Source organism: Myotis nattereri (assembly GCF_964212035.1).
Source record: "Myotis nattereri genome assembly, chromosome: 7".
NCBI lineage: Eukaryota > Metazoa > Chordata > Mammalia > Chiroptera > Vespertilionidae > Myotis > Myotis nattereri.
Window position 1 is genome coordinate 45,244,396 of NC_138082.1, and position 22,312 is coordinate 45,266,707.

General features: G+C 39.9%; 1 protein-coding gene across 1 annotated transcript in view; it reads right to left on the reverse strand.

Moving 5' to 3' along the window:
• The window catches only part of RAPGEF4 (Rap guanine nucleotide exchange factor 4), a 263,242-nt gene that overhangs the window by 223,126 nt on the left and 17,804 nt on the right, over nucleotides 1–22,312 (reverse strand). Inside the window, exon 2 of the mRNA XM_081095641.1 lies at nucleotides 716–858. Within this exon, the coding sequence (XP_080951767.1) occupies nucleotides 716–858 (143 nt within the window). The remainder of the gene's footprint in view (nucleotides 1–715; nucleotides 859–22,312) is intronic.

Genomic DNA, 22,312 nt, shown 5'->3' on the forward strand with positions numbered 1-22,312 from the left:
AAGGACAAAGGCCAACACCTGAGGATATACAGCAAAAACCAACAAACAAAAAGATGGGAGGGACCTGGGAGTTGAACAATGTCATTGCGCCAACCCTGACGCCATCCTACCTCTGGCATGTGAGTAATTGATTTTTCCTCTTACACAAGTAATTGATTATTCAAGCCAGTTGGATGGGAGTGTTTTGTTATAGCATCATAAAGCATCCAACAAATAGAAAAGCATTAATTTTTTAAGGAGAAAGTACTTTTATAAAAATGCAGCTAACTATCTTGTTTTACTCTCCCTGCCCTTTATTCACACCTGAAATAGACAATATCACTGAGGTAATTTCAAAACATTACTATCAGCATTAGTTAAGTGACCTTTGATCTTTACTTGAGATCCTACCAACTATCGTGCTTTGGGGTTAGAGAAAATAATTATTTGAATTTCTAAGGATACAGATGAATTATGTGAATCAGTATGTTCTTCCAGCTCCATCTGGATGTGGGCTGACCTGGAAGAGCCATTTACATGCTGTGAACAAAGGAGTTAAGGAAATGTCTACATGAAGCTGAATAAACAAAGTAGAGGGAAATGTCAATCTAATATCTTCGGTTGAAGCTCAAATATTTGGCACTTAAATACCCCATGTGCTATCTATCCACACAGAATGACCACAAATAAACATAAACTGGACATAAAAGTATACTATTAGAGTTGAATTTCTTACATGTTATTCCTTTTTCCAGATTCTCATAATAACCACATAAACAAATCTGATGAAGGAGATTTGGGTGAAATTTCTCAAAAGCTTTAACTTCCTTCAGCCGTGTGAAGATTATATCCACATCTTCACTGGATCGCTCCAATGGTCTATAAAGGGGAGACAATGCACAAAAAGCTGTGTTAGCAAGGATTTACTTGAGTCAACATGCATTATTTTTGTTATATTAAAGTTTACCCAACTATCCTAATTATAAGTTTTTCATTGCAAATGTTTATCTAACCTATCCCCATCACAGGTATTTCCAAGCTTTCCTCAACTATTCACCTTAAATCATGTTTATTGCAGATGGTGTGGCATTGCAATTTATGATAAAAAATATATATTTGCCCAGCTGGTGTGTCTCAGTGGTTGAGCATCAACCTATGAATCAGGAGGTTGTGGCTCAGGGGGAGGAGGGGTGTGCATGCAGGAGGCAGCCAATCAATGATTCTCTCTCATCATTGATGTTTCTCTCTCTCTCCCTCTCCATTCCTCTTCGAAATCAATTATATAGATTTATATATATGTATATACATACATACATACATACATACATACATACACACACATACATACATATTTGGTCTTTGTCCACTGCTTCTAGTACATAGTTCCTGAAACTTATAATTTCCTATGTAAGAGCCATAGGGGCATCTTTTGTTATATTTGGTCTTTTGTCCTCAGTTCCTCAAATGCTTCAGAGCCATGAAGGTGGAACGGGTGCCTTGTTACTCATAACCAGGCCCTTTCAACTACAACTGAGTTTACATTAATGAGGTGACTTTTGCAAAGCCCCTAAATAACCTAAGGATGGTAGCTGGTTGTCAGGGGAACCACCAAGTGATTAGAGGGTTGGAACTTTCAGCCCTACTTCCCAACCTCCGGGGAGGGGGTGGAGGTTGAAGATTGAGTTCAATCACCAAAGCCAATGATTCAATCAACCATGCCTATATAATAAAGCTTCCATAAAAATCCTTGAACTACCGGGTTTGGAGAGCTTCCAGCTTTCTGGACATGTGGAAATTTGGGGAGAGTGGTGCGCACAAAAAGAACAAGGAAGTTCGTGCCCTTCCTCATACCTTGCTTTATGCACCCCTTCCATCTGGATTTTCCTGAATTATATCCTTTTATTAAAAAACTGGTAATTTTTTTAAATAAAAAAATGAAGTGAACTGTTTTCCTGAGCTCTGTGAGCCACTCCAGCGAATTAATCATACCCGAGGAGGACGTGGTGGGAACCTCTTTGATTTATGGCCCATTGGTCAGAAGCACACGTGACAACCTGGTCTTGTGATTGGCATCTAAAGAGTGAGAGTGGGGGGTACTTTTGTGGATCTAAGGCTACCTTCAGTTAGACAGAGTCGGAATTGACTTGAGTTAAACTGCAGGACACCTAGCTGGTGTTTCAGAATTCCTCATCTGGTGTCTAAACATTGAAACCATAGACACAATGAAAAGCAATGTTATCTGTCATTGCTTTTATTGGGTACTTCAGGGAGTAGGGAAAATTCCACTCAGCTATTAATATCTTACCTACCCAACCTCTGTAATCTAACCCTGGGGATAATCCTTCTATTGCCCTTCTTCTCTTGTGAATCCATAATTTCTGAATGCCGCATAGATTCTTATCTCCATAGAGGTTATGCCTGGCGCTTCCTTTAGAGATCCCACAGCACCCAGTGGAGGGTCAAGCATGTCCATTGGAGTGATTTTCTACCGTGACCTCAAACTGGATTCATCTTCTCTCTCACATCTGCTACTGCACCTGCACTCCTTATTTCCATGCATGAAGCAGGCTCAACCTCCCTCATCACATCCAAGTAATTCTACCTGCTCAGTGTCTCTCAAATCTGCCCCCTCCTCATACCCCTACTGTCACTGCCTCCGTTGCATGTGAATGAAGGGCATGTGAAGCCTGTGTTAGGACATGAAGCTGAACAGCATGGCAGTCCTTTCCCAGCAGGCTAGAGAGCTGGGTTCCATCTAACAGTCAGCAGAAGTAATTTTAGCAGTAGTGACATGATTGGATGTGCATTTTGGAAAGATCACCTTGACTGCAAGTAGAGGCAGATGGGAGAGAGGAAAGGCCAGCCACCAAGAGGCCAGTTAGGAAGCTCTTGCAGTGTATCAGAATGATGAGGTGGGTTTCTCTAATTATAACTCATTCCTTTCCACTCCCCTTCCACAGCTGGTCCCCTAAGTAAACGCAAGTAAAAGTTCTAATGTCAGAGAAGTTATTTTTCTTAGCCTGACATCGGACACCTAGGGCCCATTCTTTAAATCACTTTTTAAAAATTTCACTTTTAAACATGTCAGACAATTTACAAAAAAGAATCATTTACAAAAGAACATACTGGTCAGCAGGACTCAAAGGTGACCAGCAATGGCCTACACCCTTATATAATCCCCTTGAACATGGACAGAAGCTGTAATTTGCTTTTAGTCAGAAGAACATGGAAAAAGTGGAGCCATATCACTCCCGTGATTATGTTAGGTATATGACAAAGATAAAGAGATTTCACAGGTGTAATTAAGACCCCTTGTACAGCACGGGAAATATAGCAAATAATACTGTAATAACTATACCTGGTGACAGACGGGTACTGGAAATATTGGGGGGAACACTTTGTAAAGTATATGATTGTCTAACTACTATGCTGCCCACCTGAAACTAATACAAAAATAATACTGAATGTAAACTGTAACTGAAAAAAATATAAAAAATTGTTTTAATTGTGTAAGATCCCTAATCAGTTGACTTTAGTGAATCAAAAGGGAAACTTCTTTCTCGGGTGGGCCTGACCTAATCCAGTGAGTCCTTTGAAAGAGGATGGAAGAAGTGGGAGGTTCCTTTGCTGGCCTTGAAGAAGGAAGCTGCCATGTTGCAAGGAGGCCACAGAGCCAGGATGTGTGAGGTCCTTGGCTGGCAGCCAGCAAGAAAACAGGGATCCCAGGTCTAAAACTTCAAAGCTGCATTCTACCACCAATCATGTGAGCTTGGGAGAGGTCTCCAAGCCCCAGAAAGGAACACCAAGTCAGCGCCTTAATTTCAGTCTTTAAGACTCTGAGCAGAAGACTCAGACAAGCCATGCTCGGGCTCCTGCCCATGGCAAGGCAAGGTGGTCAGGGTGTTCTGGGCCACTCGGTTTGTGGTCATTTGTTACACAGCAATAGAAAACTAATACAGACATGAAGTTATTTTCTCATACTGACTCACTTGCTTGTGTGTTCACTGCCCTCCTGGAACTTTTCCTTACAACATCTTCTCTCATCTCTGAAATCCAACTGATAGCATTTTTTGGCATCAATTTCATTGTGTTATTATTTCACATTTCTTGCATGTAAATATAGGGTGTTCCAAAAGGTGTATACACACACTTTGAATAATTATAAAGGCAGTGTTTAAAATACACTTCATTTTCTCAAATCTGAGGTATCAGTTGTTAAAGTGTATACACATTTTGGGGTGTATACCCTATATTGTCTTCTTGAAGGTACTCTTATTCATCTATTCATTCATTCATTCATTCAGTAAATACTATTGGGTTTTATTTTTTATAAACCATTGAAATCACTGTTTTCCTGCTTTTAGTTTCTTTTCCTCAGGGTTCTTCAGCTCTTTCACTCAGCTGACTGATGAAGGGGTGGCCCTTCCCACAGCAAAGTGCTTGCAAATATTGATTATCATATACCTAAACAGCAGGTCATCTAAGGGGAGATATTTCTGTTGATTTTATGGTTATTGTATATTTCCCCCATGCTGATGTGTTATTTTGTGTTCTGTTATTATTGAGTGCTAAGTCCTGTAGAAGCTCTGAGGGCCCTCATGGGACAATGGACACCAACACCCAACTGTCAGACCTGTGAGGGTGCAGGAAGTAGGCAAAATGGAAAGGGAAAGTGAGAGTCGGACTGTTCTCTGCCCGGCTGCCTCTCCATGGTCATGAACTCGGCCAAGAAGGGACAACAAGAACAGCACTGTCTTCTTGAGGAATGTATGTAATGCTCAATTTCCTCAACTACTTCCCTTGTCATTTTTAAATTTTAATTTCAATTGTAGCTGACAGATAACATTATTTTAGTTTACAATGTATTTTATAAATTTCAATATGTCTTTTAAAGATCAGTAAATTAATTTCATGTTAACTAAATATATTTGCATTAAAATGACTTCACAGTTTGTTCATTTTCATTTTTTTTATTTGAGAAAGAGAGATGAGAGAAAGAGATATATGATTTGTTGTTCCACTTATTTATGTATTTATTGGTTGATTCTTGTATGTGCCCTGACCAGAGATAGAACTCGCAAGTTTGTTCATTTTGTTTTAGCAGTAACTTAGGGTAATAAAGAGCTAGTCCCTTCCCCTAATGAACAGTTGAATCTGGGATAATACATGTGAATTCTATAAATTATAAAAGGCTAGAGAAATTATTACTAGTACCATCATCTTCATCATCATCATTATTAGCCACAAAGATATTTTAAAATAATTGTCTAACAAAAGCAATGATTAAAGTTCTTCAAAACATACTAGAATTCTCATGTGCCTTTTGAAGACTTTATAGATATGTGTGCATGGATATTTTTCTCTATTATAACAACAGTAAGATCTCAAACACTATGTATTTGACAATCTTGGCCTTTTTGTAACACTATTAACTTTTCAAAGGGCTTTGAAATTTTTTATCAACCTGTTAAATGAAGCAGGTTTTATGAACCTAATTTTAAATGCAGAAACATTTGATGCAGAGGTTACGTGAGTATTAGTATACTAAAATCATGTGTACTTATAACACCAGTGACAGCATGGATCCATCAAAAGTCTTCGTAACTCAATATATTTACCACTTATGTTATTTTAATTATGATTATTAACCACTTAGAATACTGAAATGTTTACTCTTTACTAATGACAAGTTTTCCTAACAATGTCAACAACATTCAGAAAAAAGGTATTGAAAATACATTCATTCAATCTGTAAACATTTACTGAGTATCTATATGAGAGGAGAATAAAGCCCTCCACTGAATTTTTTTTTTCTGAAAAAGAGCATGCTCCCTGCACCCAGGAAGTTAAAATTGAATCAGGGAGAATTGTATACGTACAGCAATTATCAAGATGAAATGTGGTGAGAAGCACAGTTAAGATAGGATAAAGGAAATGGGAATTCAGAGGAGAAACAGACATCATTTATGAATGAAAGTTCTACAAAGACTTCACGAAGGCATTATTGTAAATTCTGCCTACAATTAGTTCTTTCTCATTTCTCTTTTTACAACTACATTGATACCACTGGTTAGCCATTTAGTCCTAAAAATAGCCACACTCACTAGAGACCTGTTCTAATAATTCCACTTCCTGAGTTTCCTACCACCAACCACTCCCAGACACACACACATACATCCAAAAATCAGACACACACAGATACATATGTACAAACACACATACACATACTAACAAAGGTTCTTTGTTGCCCAAACTTTAGTTAGGTTTTTGAACCTTCTGTTGGGCCCATCTGTACGCCTCCTTATAAAATATAATGCTAGCAAGAACCCTGCTAAGTCAGTTTAACCAGAACCCCCCACCTGCCCCCACCCACAATACCTGACCACCCACAATATCTGATTGGTTTGCTCATCCTCCACTATCCCCCTGGTGATGTCTGATCACCCTGGCCTGTCTTCAGCAAGAATTCTGTTAAAAAGAAGCCCCTTCATCCCTGAAGTTTCCTCTTAGTAATTTTCCCTCCCCCCTGAACCCTACTCCTTGGTATAAATGCCCACCTTCCCATGCTGTATATGGAGTTGAGCCCAACCTCTCTTCCCCACTGTAAAGTCCTATTACAGTGGCCCCTATATCTATTGTCTGGAATAAAGTCTGCCTTACCATCTTTTGTTGTTGTTGTTGTTGACCCTCACCTGAGGATATTTTTTCCATTGATTTTTAGAGAGAGAGAAAGGGAGGGAGGGAGGAAGGGAGGAGAAAGAGAGAGAAAGAAACATCAATGGATATTTAGGTCATTTCCATATCTTGGCTATTGTGAATAATCTAACCATCACTCATTTCAATGCTATACTTACATACTACTTTCAAATCAAAACATTGACTTAGCATTTTTATCCACTTATTCTGTGGTTTCTTCAAATTGTCCCCAAGCAGGGGCACCAACAGCAAGATGTAAGAGGTTTTCCATGAACAGCTACGTTTAAAATAAATAAATTAAAGACTTCATGGAGAGTTCCAGGGGAGTGTAAGCTGAACTGAAATTCTAAAGGTCACACAATACATAGCATCTCTGACAGCCAAAGTACACAGACTGCCCTGACCACCCTGGACATTCAACTGAGACTCCCAAAATGCCATGTTAGCCCAAGATCTAGACCTATCCTAAAAAAAGCTTACAAATAAGCTTCAGTAAAAAGCAAGCTGACTGGCCAGTAAGTTAACTGCCTATGAAGTAGAAGCTGACATTCTTTAAAGAAAGAAACAAAATCGAGATTCTCAATATCACAGCATCACAATGTCTGGCATACAATCAGAAATTGCTAGATAAGCAACGAAACAGGGAAATGTGGCTCATAAACAGAAAGAAATTAATAGAAACAGACCCAGTGATGACAGATGTTAAAAACATCAAACAAGGACTTTAAAAACAGTTATTATAAATATGTTTAAAGATTTTAAAAGATTAGACTAAGAATGGTTACTTTAAAAAGGAAGCAAATGGAAATTCTAAAGCTGAAAAAGACAAAATATGAAAAGAAAAGAATTCATTGGATGAGCTTAAGATAGACTGTGCACTGCAGAAAAAAAAGATGAATGAACCTTAGTAGAGGCAGTAAAAAATTATCTAAACTATAGCATGGACAGAAGAAATACAGTAATATTAATAATAATAATTTTATAATAATATAATAGCAATAAACCGAGATTCAACGACCTGTGAGACAATATCAAGAGGGCTTAATCTATATAAAACTGAAGTCCCATATGGAGAAGAGAGAGAAAATGAGGAAGAAAAAAATATTTGAAGAAAAACAATGGCTAAAGTTTTTCTAACTAAAAGGCAGATAATATCCCAAAGAGTCTAAACTGTTATGAAATAAAACTTCTGCTTTGAATGGGGTCAATTAAAAATGGCCACAAGTGCTTTGTTATTATCACCGTCAAGAAATGGGACTTATTTCCCTCTTCATGAATCTAGGTGGCCTTGTGACCAACAGAATATGACAGAGGTGATGCTATGTGACTTATGCTTAGCACTATCACTAACAAGCAAGTTGCTTAATCTCCCTGGGTTCTACCTTCAAACAACTATTGGTCAATACAGGGACTGGCTTCCTCATATCTGAAGGGAAGCCATGGGGCTAAATTATCCTCGAGATTCTGTCCATCTTTAGAAAAGTCCAAAAGAGGAGTTATACGTTGAGCCAAGAAATAAAAATAAATCAGGGTTTTATGTCAAAGAGTTAGTTGAGAACCTGAATATCTTAACCAAAATGGGACAGGACTTTTCCAGATCTATTGCTAAGTCAAAATGCCAACCAGGAATTTGGTTGGAATGATGTTCTCTGTATAACTGGATATGGCCTATAAATTAAAGATTATACAGTATAGGACCTTATTAGCTAAAAATTATTGATAAAGTAACGATTAGGTAGGGCCCAGTAGGATGTATTTCTTAAGATATTGTCAAATTCTCTTTTCCTTCACAGTGCCCCGGCTTTAATAGTGAGTAGATTGTTAATAAAACTAGAGTTGGCTAATAGAGAATATGATTTTTGGTAAATTTTTGGTACACTAAAACCTTTTGTCATACCCACCCACTAAGACATCTCATTTCCATAATTCCAACACTACAAATGCCAAGGAAAACAGATGCCTTGAATTTCATTCTTATGCCCCTTCAGAGTGTAAAATGGCAAGAGCAGTTCTCTCCAACACAAATTTCCAGCACGCCTCACTGCAGAGAATGAAAGGCCCCAGGCAGCAACATGATTTGTGCCAAGGACATATGGCAGGGATTGTGATTAGTTAGGGATGAAGATTCAATTTGACAGTCTTTCTTTTTACTGTTAGTCATTTTGGTTTTCAAAATTATCAGAATTAATAGTCCAGGCTCGGTAGGCTGGAGTGTAGAATGCTATAAAAAGAAAGCTGGCCTTGCATATAGTTTCAGGCAAGGTTTGAATTATTGCATCCAGCAATTATGACTACCCAAGCAATAAGATATCTAGAGACAGTTCCCTAAGGGGCAGTGGCTGGCCAAAGTCGATATCAGAAAGGGAACCTTGTTACAGTCACGTACGGTCCACTTGGTAAACAGATACTGTGACTTTCCCTCTATGCTGAAGACAGCTCTAGTTTGAGAGCGTATAACCCACTTCCTAAAAGCCAGAAGCTGGTCCACCTCTTAGTCCTGCTGTGAGGAACAGGAAGCCGCTCCTCAGTACCAGCAAGAATCAGATCCCCACACCCATCCCAGTCTCAAGTCTCCGAGCAAACAAAACAGGAAATATCTTTGCCCCACCATGTTTTCACCTAAGCAGGGATAAAGAGCATCACAATTCTGAATTTCAGTCTCTAGCCTCTGTCATTCAACAAATCTGTTGGATGTCTACCACGTGCAAAGTACAATTAAAAGGTTCTTTGAGAGGCACAGGAAGGACTTTGATTCCGCCCTAAAACAACTTCTGATCAACCTCTGTCTAAATGATGGTAATGCAAGGGTGAAAGCAGTCATATGGGGCCATGTAAATGTACACAGACGTCTATATAAAGACTCCTGGGAGTTCAGAGCTAGAGAAAGCAAGAATGAGGAGAAAAATCTTTACAGAGGACTTTTTTCTTCAAATTTTCCACTTTCCACAGCATTTTAGTTGAAATTTGAACTGGGCCATGAAGAGTGGGCAGAAATTGTATAAGCACAAACAAAGGGTAGAAGATTTCCAGGCAAGAAGATGATAAGGCATAATCACAGGCATAGAAGTAGGAAATGACAGGCCAGGAGAAGCCAGTAGTTCCAATGGTCTGGAGTGCTGAGCAATGAGCCTGAGACGGGACTGGAATGCAAGCCAGTGAGGGGCAGACTGCATTCTGCTAATTACATGGGTCAGCAGAGAGCTCAAGGAGACTGAAAGAATTAGAGCCATTATTTTAGAAAATTCGTCTTCTAGCAAGGAATGAACTAAAGGAGAAGGGGGCAAAAGGTATGGAGATTAATTAGAACAGAGCTTTAGGACTCCATAGATCATACATTTTACAATATCATGCAGCCTTCATTTCCATCACACACAATCACATCCATATGCTCATCTTCTTCTCTGCCCAGGGCCCACTTAGAAGTAAGGGGACACTAAGTCCAGGACAGCCATGGCTTATCCGACAGTCCCAGTGAAACCAGTAACAGTGCCACCATTCGCTCTCAGAAGTACCCTGACTTAGACCACAAATTACACACGTACCTTATTGGGCTACCCTTTCTCCTTCCACTGTTCTGCAGGTAATCTCCTGCATACGAGGGGTATGGAGCCAATTTGTACAATTCACAGCCCACTCCCTCACTCACTGTATGGTGATTATGCGGTCAGTGTGCCTCCCTCCCCATGTCACCAGGGAACCCCCATTCTTCTGGAATTAGCGCTCTGCTGCCTTAGTCCCCAGCTCCAGAGCAGCGAGGCCAAGCAGGATTCAGCTCCCATGGAAAAAGTGTTGGTGTTGGAGAGGGGGGTTGGGATGGCGGAGGAGGCGCAGGAAGAAGACACAGGGACTCCCAAGGCTGGGGCAGGGAGACAGGGAGGACAAGGGCTCCCCAGCTCTTGATGAGTAAGATTCCTGACCTTTGGCTTTTCTCATCTGCAAGCCTCAGTAGGTGTGTGAAGATGATGAAAGGGTACATGGAATCAGGACAACTGAAAAATGTGGCTTGATGTCATGAAAGTAATACTAATTATAGTGGTTTATTTGAACATCCTAGGAAGCATTTGTCCCTAATTACAATGCTGTCCAAGAACAAATATGTAAATTATGAAAGGTGCCAGATCAGTTCTATTGTAGCTTTAATTGATTATAATAGTAAACGCCCTATGTGTGTTCATAATTATGGTTTGTTACTCATGTGGCATGATCACTTGTTTGCATTACTGATTCCTTCTAATATTAACAAATCATCTGATACAGTAAAAGATCTGGATTTTTCAGGCACCTGTAAACGTTTATGGGAAAGAAAAATCCAAGCCAACAGGAATGATCTTTAAAAATCAGTGTAAATGTACAAGAACTGGCACTACATTTCTGAGTAGACCAAAACTACTAAATGAAAGGGAGAACAATCCAACCACCCAGATGGAAGTCAACCTAATGAATTTAAATCCAAGAAAGAGATCAGAGTGGATATTGACATTTCCTGGAAGACATGGGTGCTGAGCAGATTCAGAAAGCAGGTCCTTATGATGAATTAGTAATCCTGGGCTTGTAACATAACCAGTACAAAAAAATAAAGAACACAAAATTGCCAGAAGCCAATTCCAGCATGTCAGCAGGGCTGAACCATCTGGAAGTGGCTGAGGGCATTTCCCCAAACCTGAAAAGGATGCAGAAATGATTGCTTGCTGCCAGACAGCTGAGGGCATTTCAATCTACATGTTGTTGCCTCCTGCTGGCCAAACACCTGAACAGCCGTAGGCATTTTCCCCAATCTGAGGATGGATTCTGTATACCAAACCTTACCCTTTGATGTGTATCTACTTTGCCTTAGGACAATTTGCGTTGATAAAAAGCAAGGGGTCCAGAGACAAGGAGAACTTAGTTCCTTTAGCTAAGTTTTCTCTGGCTCCCCAAAATGCCTTCCAAAATTATGTTTCATCTCTGGACTCTTGATTAATTTACACACAGTGCCTTCTCCAGATTCCTGAACCCCTTCCAGATGCTGGAACAAGACCAACGGCACAAAATGTTTGATAAGAAAACAAATTTGACTCTTCCCCAGGCCCTGGGCAACATTAGCCCAGAGACTACGTCTGGCATTTTTGGTTGCCTAGTACAGTGCCTGGCACATAGTAGATACTTGGTTATTCACATATTTATTCAACAAACATATTAAGCCTTTAGTGAATCACTGATTCATGACATTCATTTCATAAATAAATTTTCCTAGTAAAATAACTTTTTACTCTATTTTAAATGTATTTATTTTTATTCCCTGAATTCAAAAGTTCCCTTTATATAGGTATCCAAATTTCAACAGTTTTTAGCTTCTACTGGATGGACAGCTTTTTATTTCCCCTTGAGAAATGACATTTTTCTTCACAGATTAAATGTGAGCTTTTATTTAACCTTCACTGAGTCTGCTCTATTGTTCAAAATATAACAACTGTATCTACTTTACATCATTGTTAGGAGTTTATTTACAGGTGCATATAAATTAACATTTAAAAATAACATTAAAATATTTTTAAAATATATATTATGGATTTCAGAGAGGAAGGGAGAGGAAGAGAGAGATAGAAACATCAATGATGAGAGAGAATCACTGATTGGCTGCCTCTTGCATGCCCCCTACTAGGGATCAAGCCCACAACCCGGGTATGTGCCCTTGACTGGGATCGAACACAGGACCCTTCGGTCCACAGGCCAACGCTCCATCCACTGAGCCAAACCAACTAGGGCTAAAATATTTTTTAAATAACACTTATGAAAGTTTATCCTCTCTTAATTATAGAAAACGTACTTAGGAAAACATTAGGGCAAAAAATCACCCACAATTACAATCTCCTCAAATACACTCAATTCATGTATATCTTTCCAATCTTTAGCTGAAACCTGTGGTATGTTTTTGTTTTATTGTTTTTTCAAAAAACAAACTGCATGTACTATTTAGTGACAACCAAACATTTTACATTTCAGCCTAGAACAGTGCCTCCCAATCTTTTTAAAGTCCTGGCACTCATAGAAAATTACTGGGATAAACTATGTCTCATCCCCAAGCCACCATGGAAGCTCAGGCCACCCAAAGGCTACGGGGCTCAGTCTCTCTCTCAGGTTTAACAACACTGCACTTCAGTTGGAAAGTTCTGGCCCAGAGAACTAATTCTATAAGTGTGACTGCTCAGGACCCAATCAAAGTTTATTTCCTAAATCCATGGGACAGTAGATGTCAACATTCTTCAACTCAACAGACATTCATCCAGTGCAGTGCCTACTGAATGTCACATGCCAAACGCTGTGGATAAAAGATGAACAGGAGGGATCCCTTTCTCAAACTGTGTACATTCAAATAAGAAATTCCCTTAGGTCAGCAGTTCTCAACCTGTGGGTCACGACCCCTTTGGCGGTCGAACGACCCTTTCACAGGGATCGCCTAAGACCATCCTGCATATCAGATATTTACATTACGATTCATAACAGTAGCAACATTACAGTTATGAAGTAGCAACGAAAATAATTTTATGGTTGGGTCACAACATGAGGAACTGTATTTAAAGGGCCAGAAGGTTGAGAACCACTGCCTTAGGTAAACAACTATGACGTAACCCAGTTAGTACCATGTTTAGGGAATTATGGTAAAAATAGCAGCTGGCATTTATTGTGGTCTTATTAGTGGCCAATCAATGTACATGCTTTACACATATTAACTCATTTACTCCTACAATAGCCTTATAAGATAGGTATTGCCAGATGGGGAAACAGAGGTTGGAGATGTTTAGTAACTTCCACCCAACCTCAAGGTCAGTGGGGGTGGCTGAGAACTGGACTCTTACCCAACATATTTAATCAGGGGCCACCTAGAGAAGTGTGACTGCCCCAGGCAGGCTGACAATTGAGAGCCACTGGTTCACTGTTTATGTAGCAAAGAGGCGGAGCACAGCCTCAGGGAAGGCAGAAGAGGAGGACCAGCCAGTAGCAGCCCTCAGCTTCTCCTCTATGTTCCCTCCAGCTGCTCAGGCATACCAGATTTGCATGTCCTGCTCAACAAGCAAACAAAAGTGGCAGTACATACACACCTGTGTTCCTCGCCACCACCAACAATGCCAACAAAAACTAAGCTTGCATTTAATTAGTGCCACCCTCTTAAAGAGTTCAACTACCTGTGGTTAGTGACCAGCCATGGGCAAACTACGGCCCGGCCGGGCCCGGCCGGGTTTGAAATGAATAAAACTAAAAAAAAAAAAAAAAAAAAAAAAAAGACCGTACCCTTTTATGGAATGATGTTTACTTTGAATTTATATTAGTTCACACAAACACTCCATCCATGCTTTTGTTCCGGCCCTCCGGTCCAGTTTAAGAACCCATTGTGGCCCTCGAGTCAAAAAGTTTGCCCACCCCTGGGTTAGTCATAGTATCTTATTAAAGTGGATCTCCTTAAAGATCATTCTTTGTGTGAAAAGCGTGATAAGCTCAGAGTTGCCCGATTTTGCAAATATAAATACAGGACAGCATTTAAATCTGAATTTCAGATGAAGGATGAAGAATTGTGTAGTATAAGTATGTCCCATTGCAATAATGAGGACATACTTATATTTTTAAAGTATCCCCGGCGGTATTCAGCACTGCGAGAGAATGCAGGAGGGCTGCAGAGTAAACAGGGCGCTCTGCCCAGAGCATCACTTTTACACAAAGATTTTTGAGGAGAAAAGTTTTGCCTTTTTTTACTTTTTCAAAGAATTTATCACATGAATATTCTGGTTTCCATCTTGGCCCATGTCCAGTTTTTGCATGCAAACCAGTAGGTCATAAATATTTTTTTGTGCAGTAAAAATGCTGCGCATTTGCTTCTTCGGAGTTAGATGGGAATCCCCGGCCTCAGCACTGCAGTGCGGAACCGTGAGCAGCGTCTTTGGCGAGAACTGATTATGCTAACGTCACCAGCGCGTCCAGCTGGCACTTTTCCGCCCGAGTGTTCCTGCCAGAAAGTGTGATTTCTTGATGAATCCATAGAAGATTTTTCTTTTTTCCTGTTGGCTAAAAAAAAATAAAATCTACTGGCTCCCACAAACTACTTCCTACTGAAATTGCTTTAAAAAAAAGTGATAAATCAAGTGGTTTGTTTACAAGCATGAGACTATATAAATAGCTCCATTTTCAGTTTTAGTGAAAATCTCTATAACAAACACCAATCAAAACTAAGAGGTTTTTTTTAATGATAGATGTACTTTTCCTCTTTGCATTTTAAAATAGCAATGCATTTCTTGTATGAATGACTGTCTGCTAATGCATTCATTCCTTTAATTGAGCTCCCTGACTTTAACAGCTCCCAAGCTTTCACCTAACAGAGATTTGGGCCTGTCTGTGCACATGCAGTGCACACATTTTGTCCGGGACAATAAAAAACTCCTGCATCAAAACAACACGAATCACTGAAGAACATAGCACCTAATGTCCGCCTTTATGCTACCTACAATGAACCCAACAGTTGAAGATGCTGGCAAACCCAGACCAGAGACAGTTGTTTGGTGGTACACACAAAACTGGATTTAAAAAGAATTGGATGTGTTTCTATGTTTATTTCAGATAGAAGTTTTATCTATGTGGAGATACAAATGAGCCCAAATATTTTTATATCTTGAGTGGGAAAATCCTGAACTATAACAATACAAAACTATGATTCTTCTAACAATATCCAAAGGCCAATTATGCACATCTTGAAGTAAAGGTGCCAGAATATTTTTTTATTTGGTAGCTAAAGACTATAGACTTGGCTCCAAGCAGGGCAATTAAGAAAGAAAGAAAATGAAGAAATTGCTTGTAGCTTTCCTTGAAGATGGTTTCAGAATAGTCTTAGAGGCGAAACTCATAGACTAGAAGAAAATGTGGTAAAAAAAAAAAAAAAAAACCAAAAAAACACTGCCCAATAACTATGTCCAAATCTTTTGGCCAAAAAAGAGGCAGACAAGCTGAAAAAATAGTCTTATCAAATAATTCCATCCAGCAACAAATTGTACTGTGCTCAGGAAGCATGGATGAACTGACTGAAAGACAGAAATTAACATGTTTATCAAGCAGCTGGATAAAAGCAGGAAGAGAAATGATCCCCTCCATACTTATAATGGTACTAGAGGCCCAGTGCACGAAATTCGGCAAGCAGAGCCGATCAGGGCCTTCTGGCTGCTGGCCAGGGCCTTCCTTCCGGCTGCCAGTCGGGACCTCCCTTCCCCGGCTGCTGGCTGCTGGCCAGGGCCTTCCTTCATTCTGCACCACCCCTTGGTGGTCAGTGCACATCATAGCAAGCGATCAGTCTCCCAGTCGAACTCCCATGGGGACAATTTGCATATTAGGCTTTTATATATGTAGATACATCAAACATACTCACATGGACAGGAACTGAGGGTTAAAAACAAATACAACTTGGTCATGAATTTTCAACAGCATATATCTTTTTTTCTGCTACCTTTAAAAAGTATTTTTATTGAATTTATTGGGCTGACATTGGTTGATAAAGTGATATAGGTTTCAGCTGTGCAATTCTGTGATACATCATCTGTATATCGTATTGTGTGTTCACCACCCAAAGTCAAGTCTTTTTCTGTCACCATTTATCCCCCCTTTACCCTTTTCTACCCCCCTCCCCTTTCTCTCTGGTAATCACCATACAGTTGTCTGTGTCTATGAAGGGTTTTGTGGGGTTTTTTGCTTAACCCCTTCACCTTTTTCACCCAGCCCTCCCCACCCCCAACCCCCCACGCCGCCCCCCCCCCCCCCAACCCCCCCGTCCCTGGCATTATCAGTCTGTTCTCTAACAGCATATACCTTAACGAGAAAAGACAGAACTATCAGGAAGCCTGAAGGTCAGCAGAGCTGGGCTGGAGATTCAGACTTGGGAGTCATCAGAAATACCTGTCAGCTGAATCCATGAGGAACATGAGATTATTCAGAAAGGAAAAGTTGCCTAAACAGAAAAACAAGCTGAAAATGGAACCCCATGGAACATTTTTTTTTCTTTCTCAGAAAACAAAGGCAATAAGTGGTCATGAAATTCTAGAAAATGCAAACTAATCTCTAGTGACAAAAGCAGAAGAGCTATTGCTTGGGAATAAGACAGAGTGGGGAGAGGCTGCAGGCAGAGAACATTAAGAGGCCCTGAGGAATTTAGGTGCGATGGATAGTTCTCAAATTTGCTTATGGGGATGGCTTCATAAGTGTATGCATAAGCCACACCTTACCAAACTGTATAACTGTGTACTTTATTGTATGACTGTCTACCTCACTAAATCTGTTTTTTATAAACACATAGATCAAATAAAAGTGAGAATTTCAGTTCCTCAACTGAACTAAAAAAATTATAGGATATATTAATTTTGTAAGATATCTTGTTTAATTAGAAATGATAAGCCCACTATAAAGGGACAAGAATGCTAATTTACATATGGTACTAAAAAAAAAATGACTTTCAGATCACAGTCTAGGCGAATCCCCACCTTCTCAAGTCTGACTATACTCACGGTTCAGAACTGACAGCTACTTCATATCCTCCCCTGAGGCTCCCAACCCAGAACCCAAGCTGCAGGATTTTTGGATGGTACTTTTGCAGGTTCCACATTTATTCAACCATCAAATAAAATTTTACTTGGCACCAACTTTGTGTAGGAAGTAGGTAAAGAAATAAAGTGTGCTTATTGGTTAACAAGAAAGACATGAATCATGAAATGGTAGTTAGTAATATTTTTTATAAGTTGAGTAGTATTTCCATTGATTAATATACAGTTTCTTTCTTAGCATGACCAAAAACTACCAAAAAAAGGAAAGACGAATATGTATACATTTAAAATTTTATAACATACCAACACAAAAAGGGTTTTTTTGAAAGGACAGGCTAGCCCGGCCGCTGTGGCTCAGTGGTTAAGCATTGACCTATGAACAAGGAGGTCACAGCTGCAGGCTCAATCCCCAGTGTGGGGCCTGCAGGAGGCAGCCGAGCAATGATTCTTTCTCATCACTGATGTTTCTATCTCTCTCTCCTTCTCCCTTCTTCTCTGAAATCAATAAAAATATATTTAAAAAAATAAAATTAAAGAACCGACTAGACAATATTTTTCCTTACATAAAAGTGGAAAAGTCAACATTAATTATGTATAACTAATTCCTTCAGAAGATCTGCTTGTATTATCTGGTAAAAAAATGTCTGGGTCACTTTTACTTTTGCCTAATCCATATATCACACTGAGCCAACGTAATCAATTCACAATTTATGTAGTCCTGGATAAGTGGGGGCTTTCAAGAGCAGGGAATTCATCAACTGGATGAACTGCTCATTGAAGCATTTTTATGAGGGCTGCTTCAAAATCTAGGTGGGAAGGGCTGCTTCATTACAGTCAGGCAAGGGGGAAGTTTAGGCTCCACACTAGGCCTTCACTGATGATGGAGGTAGAGTTGAGCTGTAAATGTTTTCTGTGGTGTTTGGTTCAAGTAGAACGTTATTATCCAAAAGGTTTTCCATCCTGCTAGGCTTTTCTTGAGGCATCTTATTTGTTTCTGTCTGTCAGCATTTCTGAGTTGCTATCTACTCCAGCATCCAATCTGGGATCTCTGAGGCTGAAAGAAAACTCAGGGAACTCACCACTCTGTCACTCTTCAGAGAGAGAAGTCCCAAGCCAGTCTATCTTCTTCTCTCCATCCTTCAGAGTCTTTTCTGATTGTTTCATGTAGAATATCCATGGTGTACCATTGCATTTAGTGGGAGAAATCGGGAGAATTAAGTCCATTTGTCCAGAAATAGAACTCCATAGTTGTCTTTTTAGCAGCATTTTTCCTTAGGTAAACTGGGTAGTTATAATTTCACAACTGCCATATGTATCAAAAGCAAATGTGCACTGACCAGAAACTCATTCACGGAGGCATACTCTTTCCTGAGAGATGTTTCCAGGGACATGGCAACCAATGAGCCATATGTTGTTTATTTGTTAATCATTTGCCAACTCTGGCTTTATTGATAATATCACTTCTGAGTTTCACAGCAGTCTGCATGCCTCAGCTGTGATAGTTTGCTTCCTTGCTGCTCAGTATTTATCACGGTGATAATGACTCCCTGTACTTTTCTCCATCTGTTACAGAGAAAAAACACCCTATGTGTTCATAACTGTATTCATGTTATGCTATCTCTTGTCCTCTGCACCTCTATACCTTCATTTTTCATCTTTCTGTACCTGAACTTTCCCGTTTACCCACATTGTAGGTGGATGATCTCATTCTAGTTAAGCCACAGGTTATGCATCTGCCCTGTACCTTGTCTGTGAGAAATTTTATTTTTGTGTTCATTTTTGCCGTCTTCTTCACAGCATTCCAAGACCTGGCACAGAGTCTGCAAACCACCCAAATGCCGACCATGCTGGATAACTAGACCTATTAGCAGTGTCCGCTGTAAGATAGGAAACTTCAAATGCAAGCCCAGATTGTGGTCTTTCTTCTTTCCAATGTTTTTCAACAGTGAAAGGAATTTTAGGGATAAAATAGGCAGGTTTAGCAAGTCTTAGGAATAAAGAGGGTTCATGGGGGAGGAATGCATATGGGGGCTTTGGAGCCACCAGACGGCATACATTCACAAAGAACAGAAAAGTGCCACAGGATAAGGGGAGTGGAAGATATACATTCACAGAGGATCAAGAAAAATCACGAGTGTGGGGAACAAGGAAACATACTTTCACAGAGGACAGAGAAATGTCGACAAATGCTGGAGAAAGGAAAACATGTTCACAGGAGACAGAGAAATGCTACAAGATAGGGAAAGAGGAAGAGGGGCACCATGTGGGTTTTGGACTTTGAAGATGATATTCTTCAAATATTGGGAGAGTGACCAATTAGTAAAGCTCAGAATCATCCAATGGGGAAGGGGTCCAATTAGAAGGGCACATGAAGAGACAAAGAACTACAGCATTTATAAACCTTAGGAAAAAGGAGCTTAGTGGGTTACCTGCTTGGGAACGCCTCCCTATATGGGAGTCTGTATTTGCTTCCAATAAATTTCCACCCTTTTACTAACAAGTCCTTTCAGCCCGAGAATTTCATTTTTCAAACTTCGTGAGACAAGAACCCGCAAGCGGGAGATCTGCTTCCCGCACCCAACGTTTCAACAGGATATGATCTATCTGAATATTCAGAAACATCTTCACTTGCCTTTCAAGACACATCCCACATTCCTGTTTTCCTCTTACCTGATAGGTCACTCCCACATGGCTTATTTTGCTGGTTATTCCCCCTGCCATGAACTCTTGTTGGAGGACGCAGGGCTTAAAGTGGTCCTCTTTAACGCTCACTTCCTTGATGCTCTCCAACCTCATGGCCTGAAATATCATCTACATATTAATTATTTCCAAATTTCTATCTCCAGCCCCGACTGCTCTTCCAAACTCCATAGTTGCGTACTGACTTTCAACATCTCCAATTGGGTTTCTAGTAGACATCTCAAACTCAACATGTCCAAAACTGAATTCCTCACTCCCTATCTCTAGCCTTCCCCATCATAACAAGTAGTCTCACGATCCTTCCAATTGCCCAAGCCCCCAAACCTTAGAATTATCCTTGACTCCTCTTTCTCACACATTCCCACATTCAATTCATTCCATTTGGTTCTACCTCCAAAATGCATCCCACCACTTCTCACCATCTCTGCTGCTGTCACTCTGATCAAGCCATCATCTTTTACCTGATTACTTCAATAGGTTCCTAGTAGGTCTCCCTTTCTCTGCCATTACCTCCTCACCATAGCATCTTCTCAACATTGCTATCATAGTGATCTCGTAAAACTATAAGTCAGGTTATGCCATTGCTCTTCGCAAAACCCTTCAGTGACTCCCTGCTTCATTCAGAGTAAAAATCAATGCCTTTATAATAGCTATCTACTTCCTACATGATCTGCCCTCATTCTCCGACTTCCTAATCTTTCAGTTGGTAACTTCACTCTAGAGACAGTAGCCTCCTTACTATTCCTTCAATCATCCATATATGCATTAACCCCAGGGCCTTTGCACTGGCTGTTCCCATTACCAGGATATTCTTATCAGAAAAACAGGCTTAGTTAACTCCCTCACCTTTTTGCTTAAATCACTTTCCCAGTGAACCATATTCCGACTGACCTATGTTATGGTACAAGTTTCATCATTCCCACTAGCACTCCTGAGCTCTATTTGTATTGATTGTGCTTCCCCCGCCCCCAACACGTATTATTTGCAAACATAACATGTAACGTACTTGTTTATTATGTCTATTGTCTTTTAAATAATTCCTCTGCTAAATGTAAGCTCTAGGAGAGCAGGGCTCTTCTGTTTTGCTCGTTGAAGAATCCTAAGCACCAGAAGCAACCAGTGAATATTTGTTGGATAAAGAATTTAATCTCATGACAGTAATGCCTCAAGTATTCTGAGGATATTTATCTTGAAATCTCAGTTATTACGGAAAAAAATCATAGAAGTAAGATCATGCAGCAAGTACATTTAAAAGGCTTTGTGCAACCAAAATGAAGGCCTTTAAATACGAAAACTCTGAAATTCATGTACTTTAACTCAGAAGAGAAGTCCTCAGGGGCAAAATCCATGCACACATATTATAAATAAAGCTCCAACCCACTTGGCTAACCTGGTTTCTATGTCCAAAGCATTAGAAGCAGATATGTTTGTGCAAAGGAAGGACACGGAACAGACACCTGGAGGGCCGCAAGCAAGGAGCGACAGCTGCTGGGCACTAGGGAAGAGTCAGGCAAATAAAACAAAAAACAAGCAGAACCCATGTATATTTTAAAAACACAACACTGGGGGCATTTGGTGTTGAAACAGATAATCCACATACTTCAAAATTGCCATATTATAACATAGGATACTAATTTATGGTCACTACACTGAGCCCCAATCACCAAATAAAACTTATATTCGGTATGCTTTAGAAAAGCAGTCATATATAATACACTTTTAGAATAGAATTTCTACTAGAATTATTAAATTATACCAAGTTTGAAAGATTGACTGGGATAAATGTGCATGAAATTAACTTCTTTATGATACTGGATAACTAAGGACTCGCTGTAAATAACTATGCTGTTTGGCTCTTGGCCATTTGTTGTGTATCCAGACATTAACCTTGTGTTCTAAACCAGAGCAGCCTGAGCAACTTTAAGATTTCAGCAGGTTTTCAGTACTGCGGGTAACTTGAGGCTGTTATAATTTAGAAACGATGTACAGGAATGCTTGGGAAATGGCATGTCCTGGGTAGGTGTGGAAGGCTGAGAGCTTGGTTAGAAGCAAACATTTGGACCATATGTCGCGAAAGAACCCTCAGCCTCTAGGCAGATGTTCTTACTGTGGGCATTTCACCCTGATTTCCTCTGGGTTAACACTTTGACATCTCTAGGAATCCTTTATTAAAATGCAAACAGTTCCCCCAAAGGATAAACTCTTTAACACATCAGCTCAAATTACTTTTATCAGTGGTTAGGAAGTGTTGACTATAAAGCTCTGAAGAAACAGATGCAAGACAGAGAAGTACAGGGCAGTGCCCTCCCTACCAGTCTGTGTCCACCTCCAGGTGTGTGCCAAGGGGTCTGTCCTGCTTGTCCTATTTACGAGATTGGCCTCTGAGA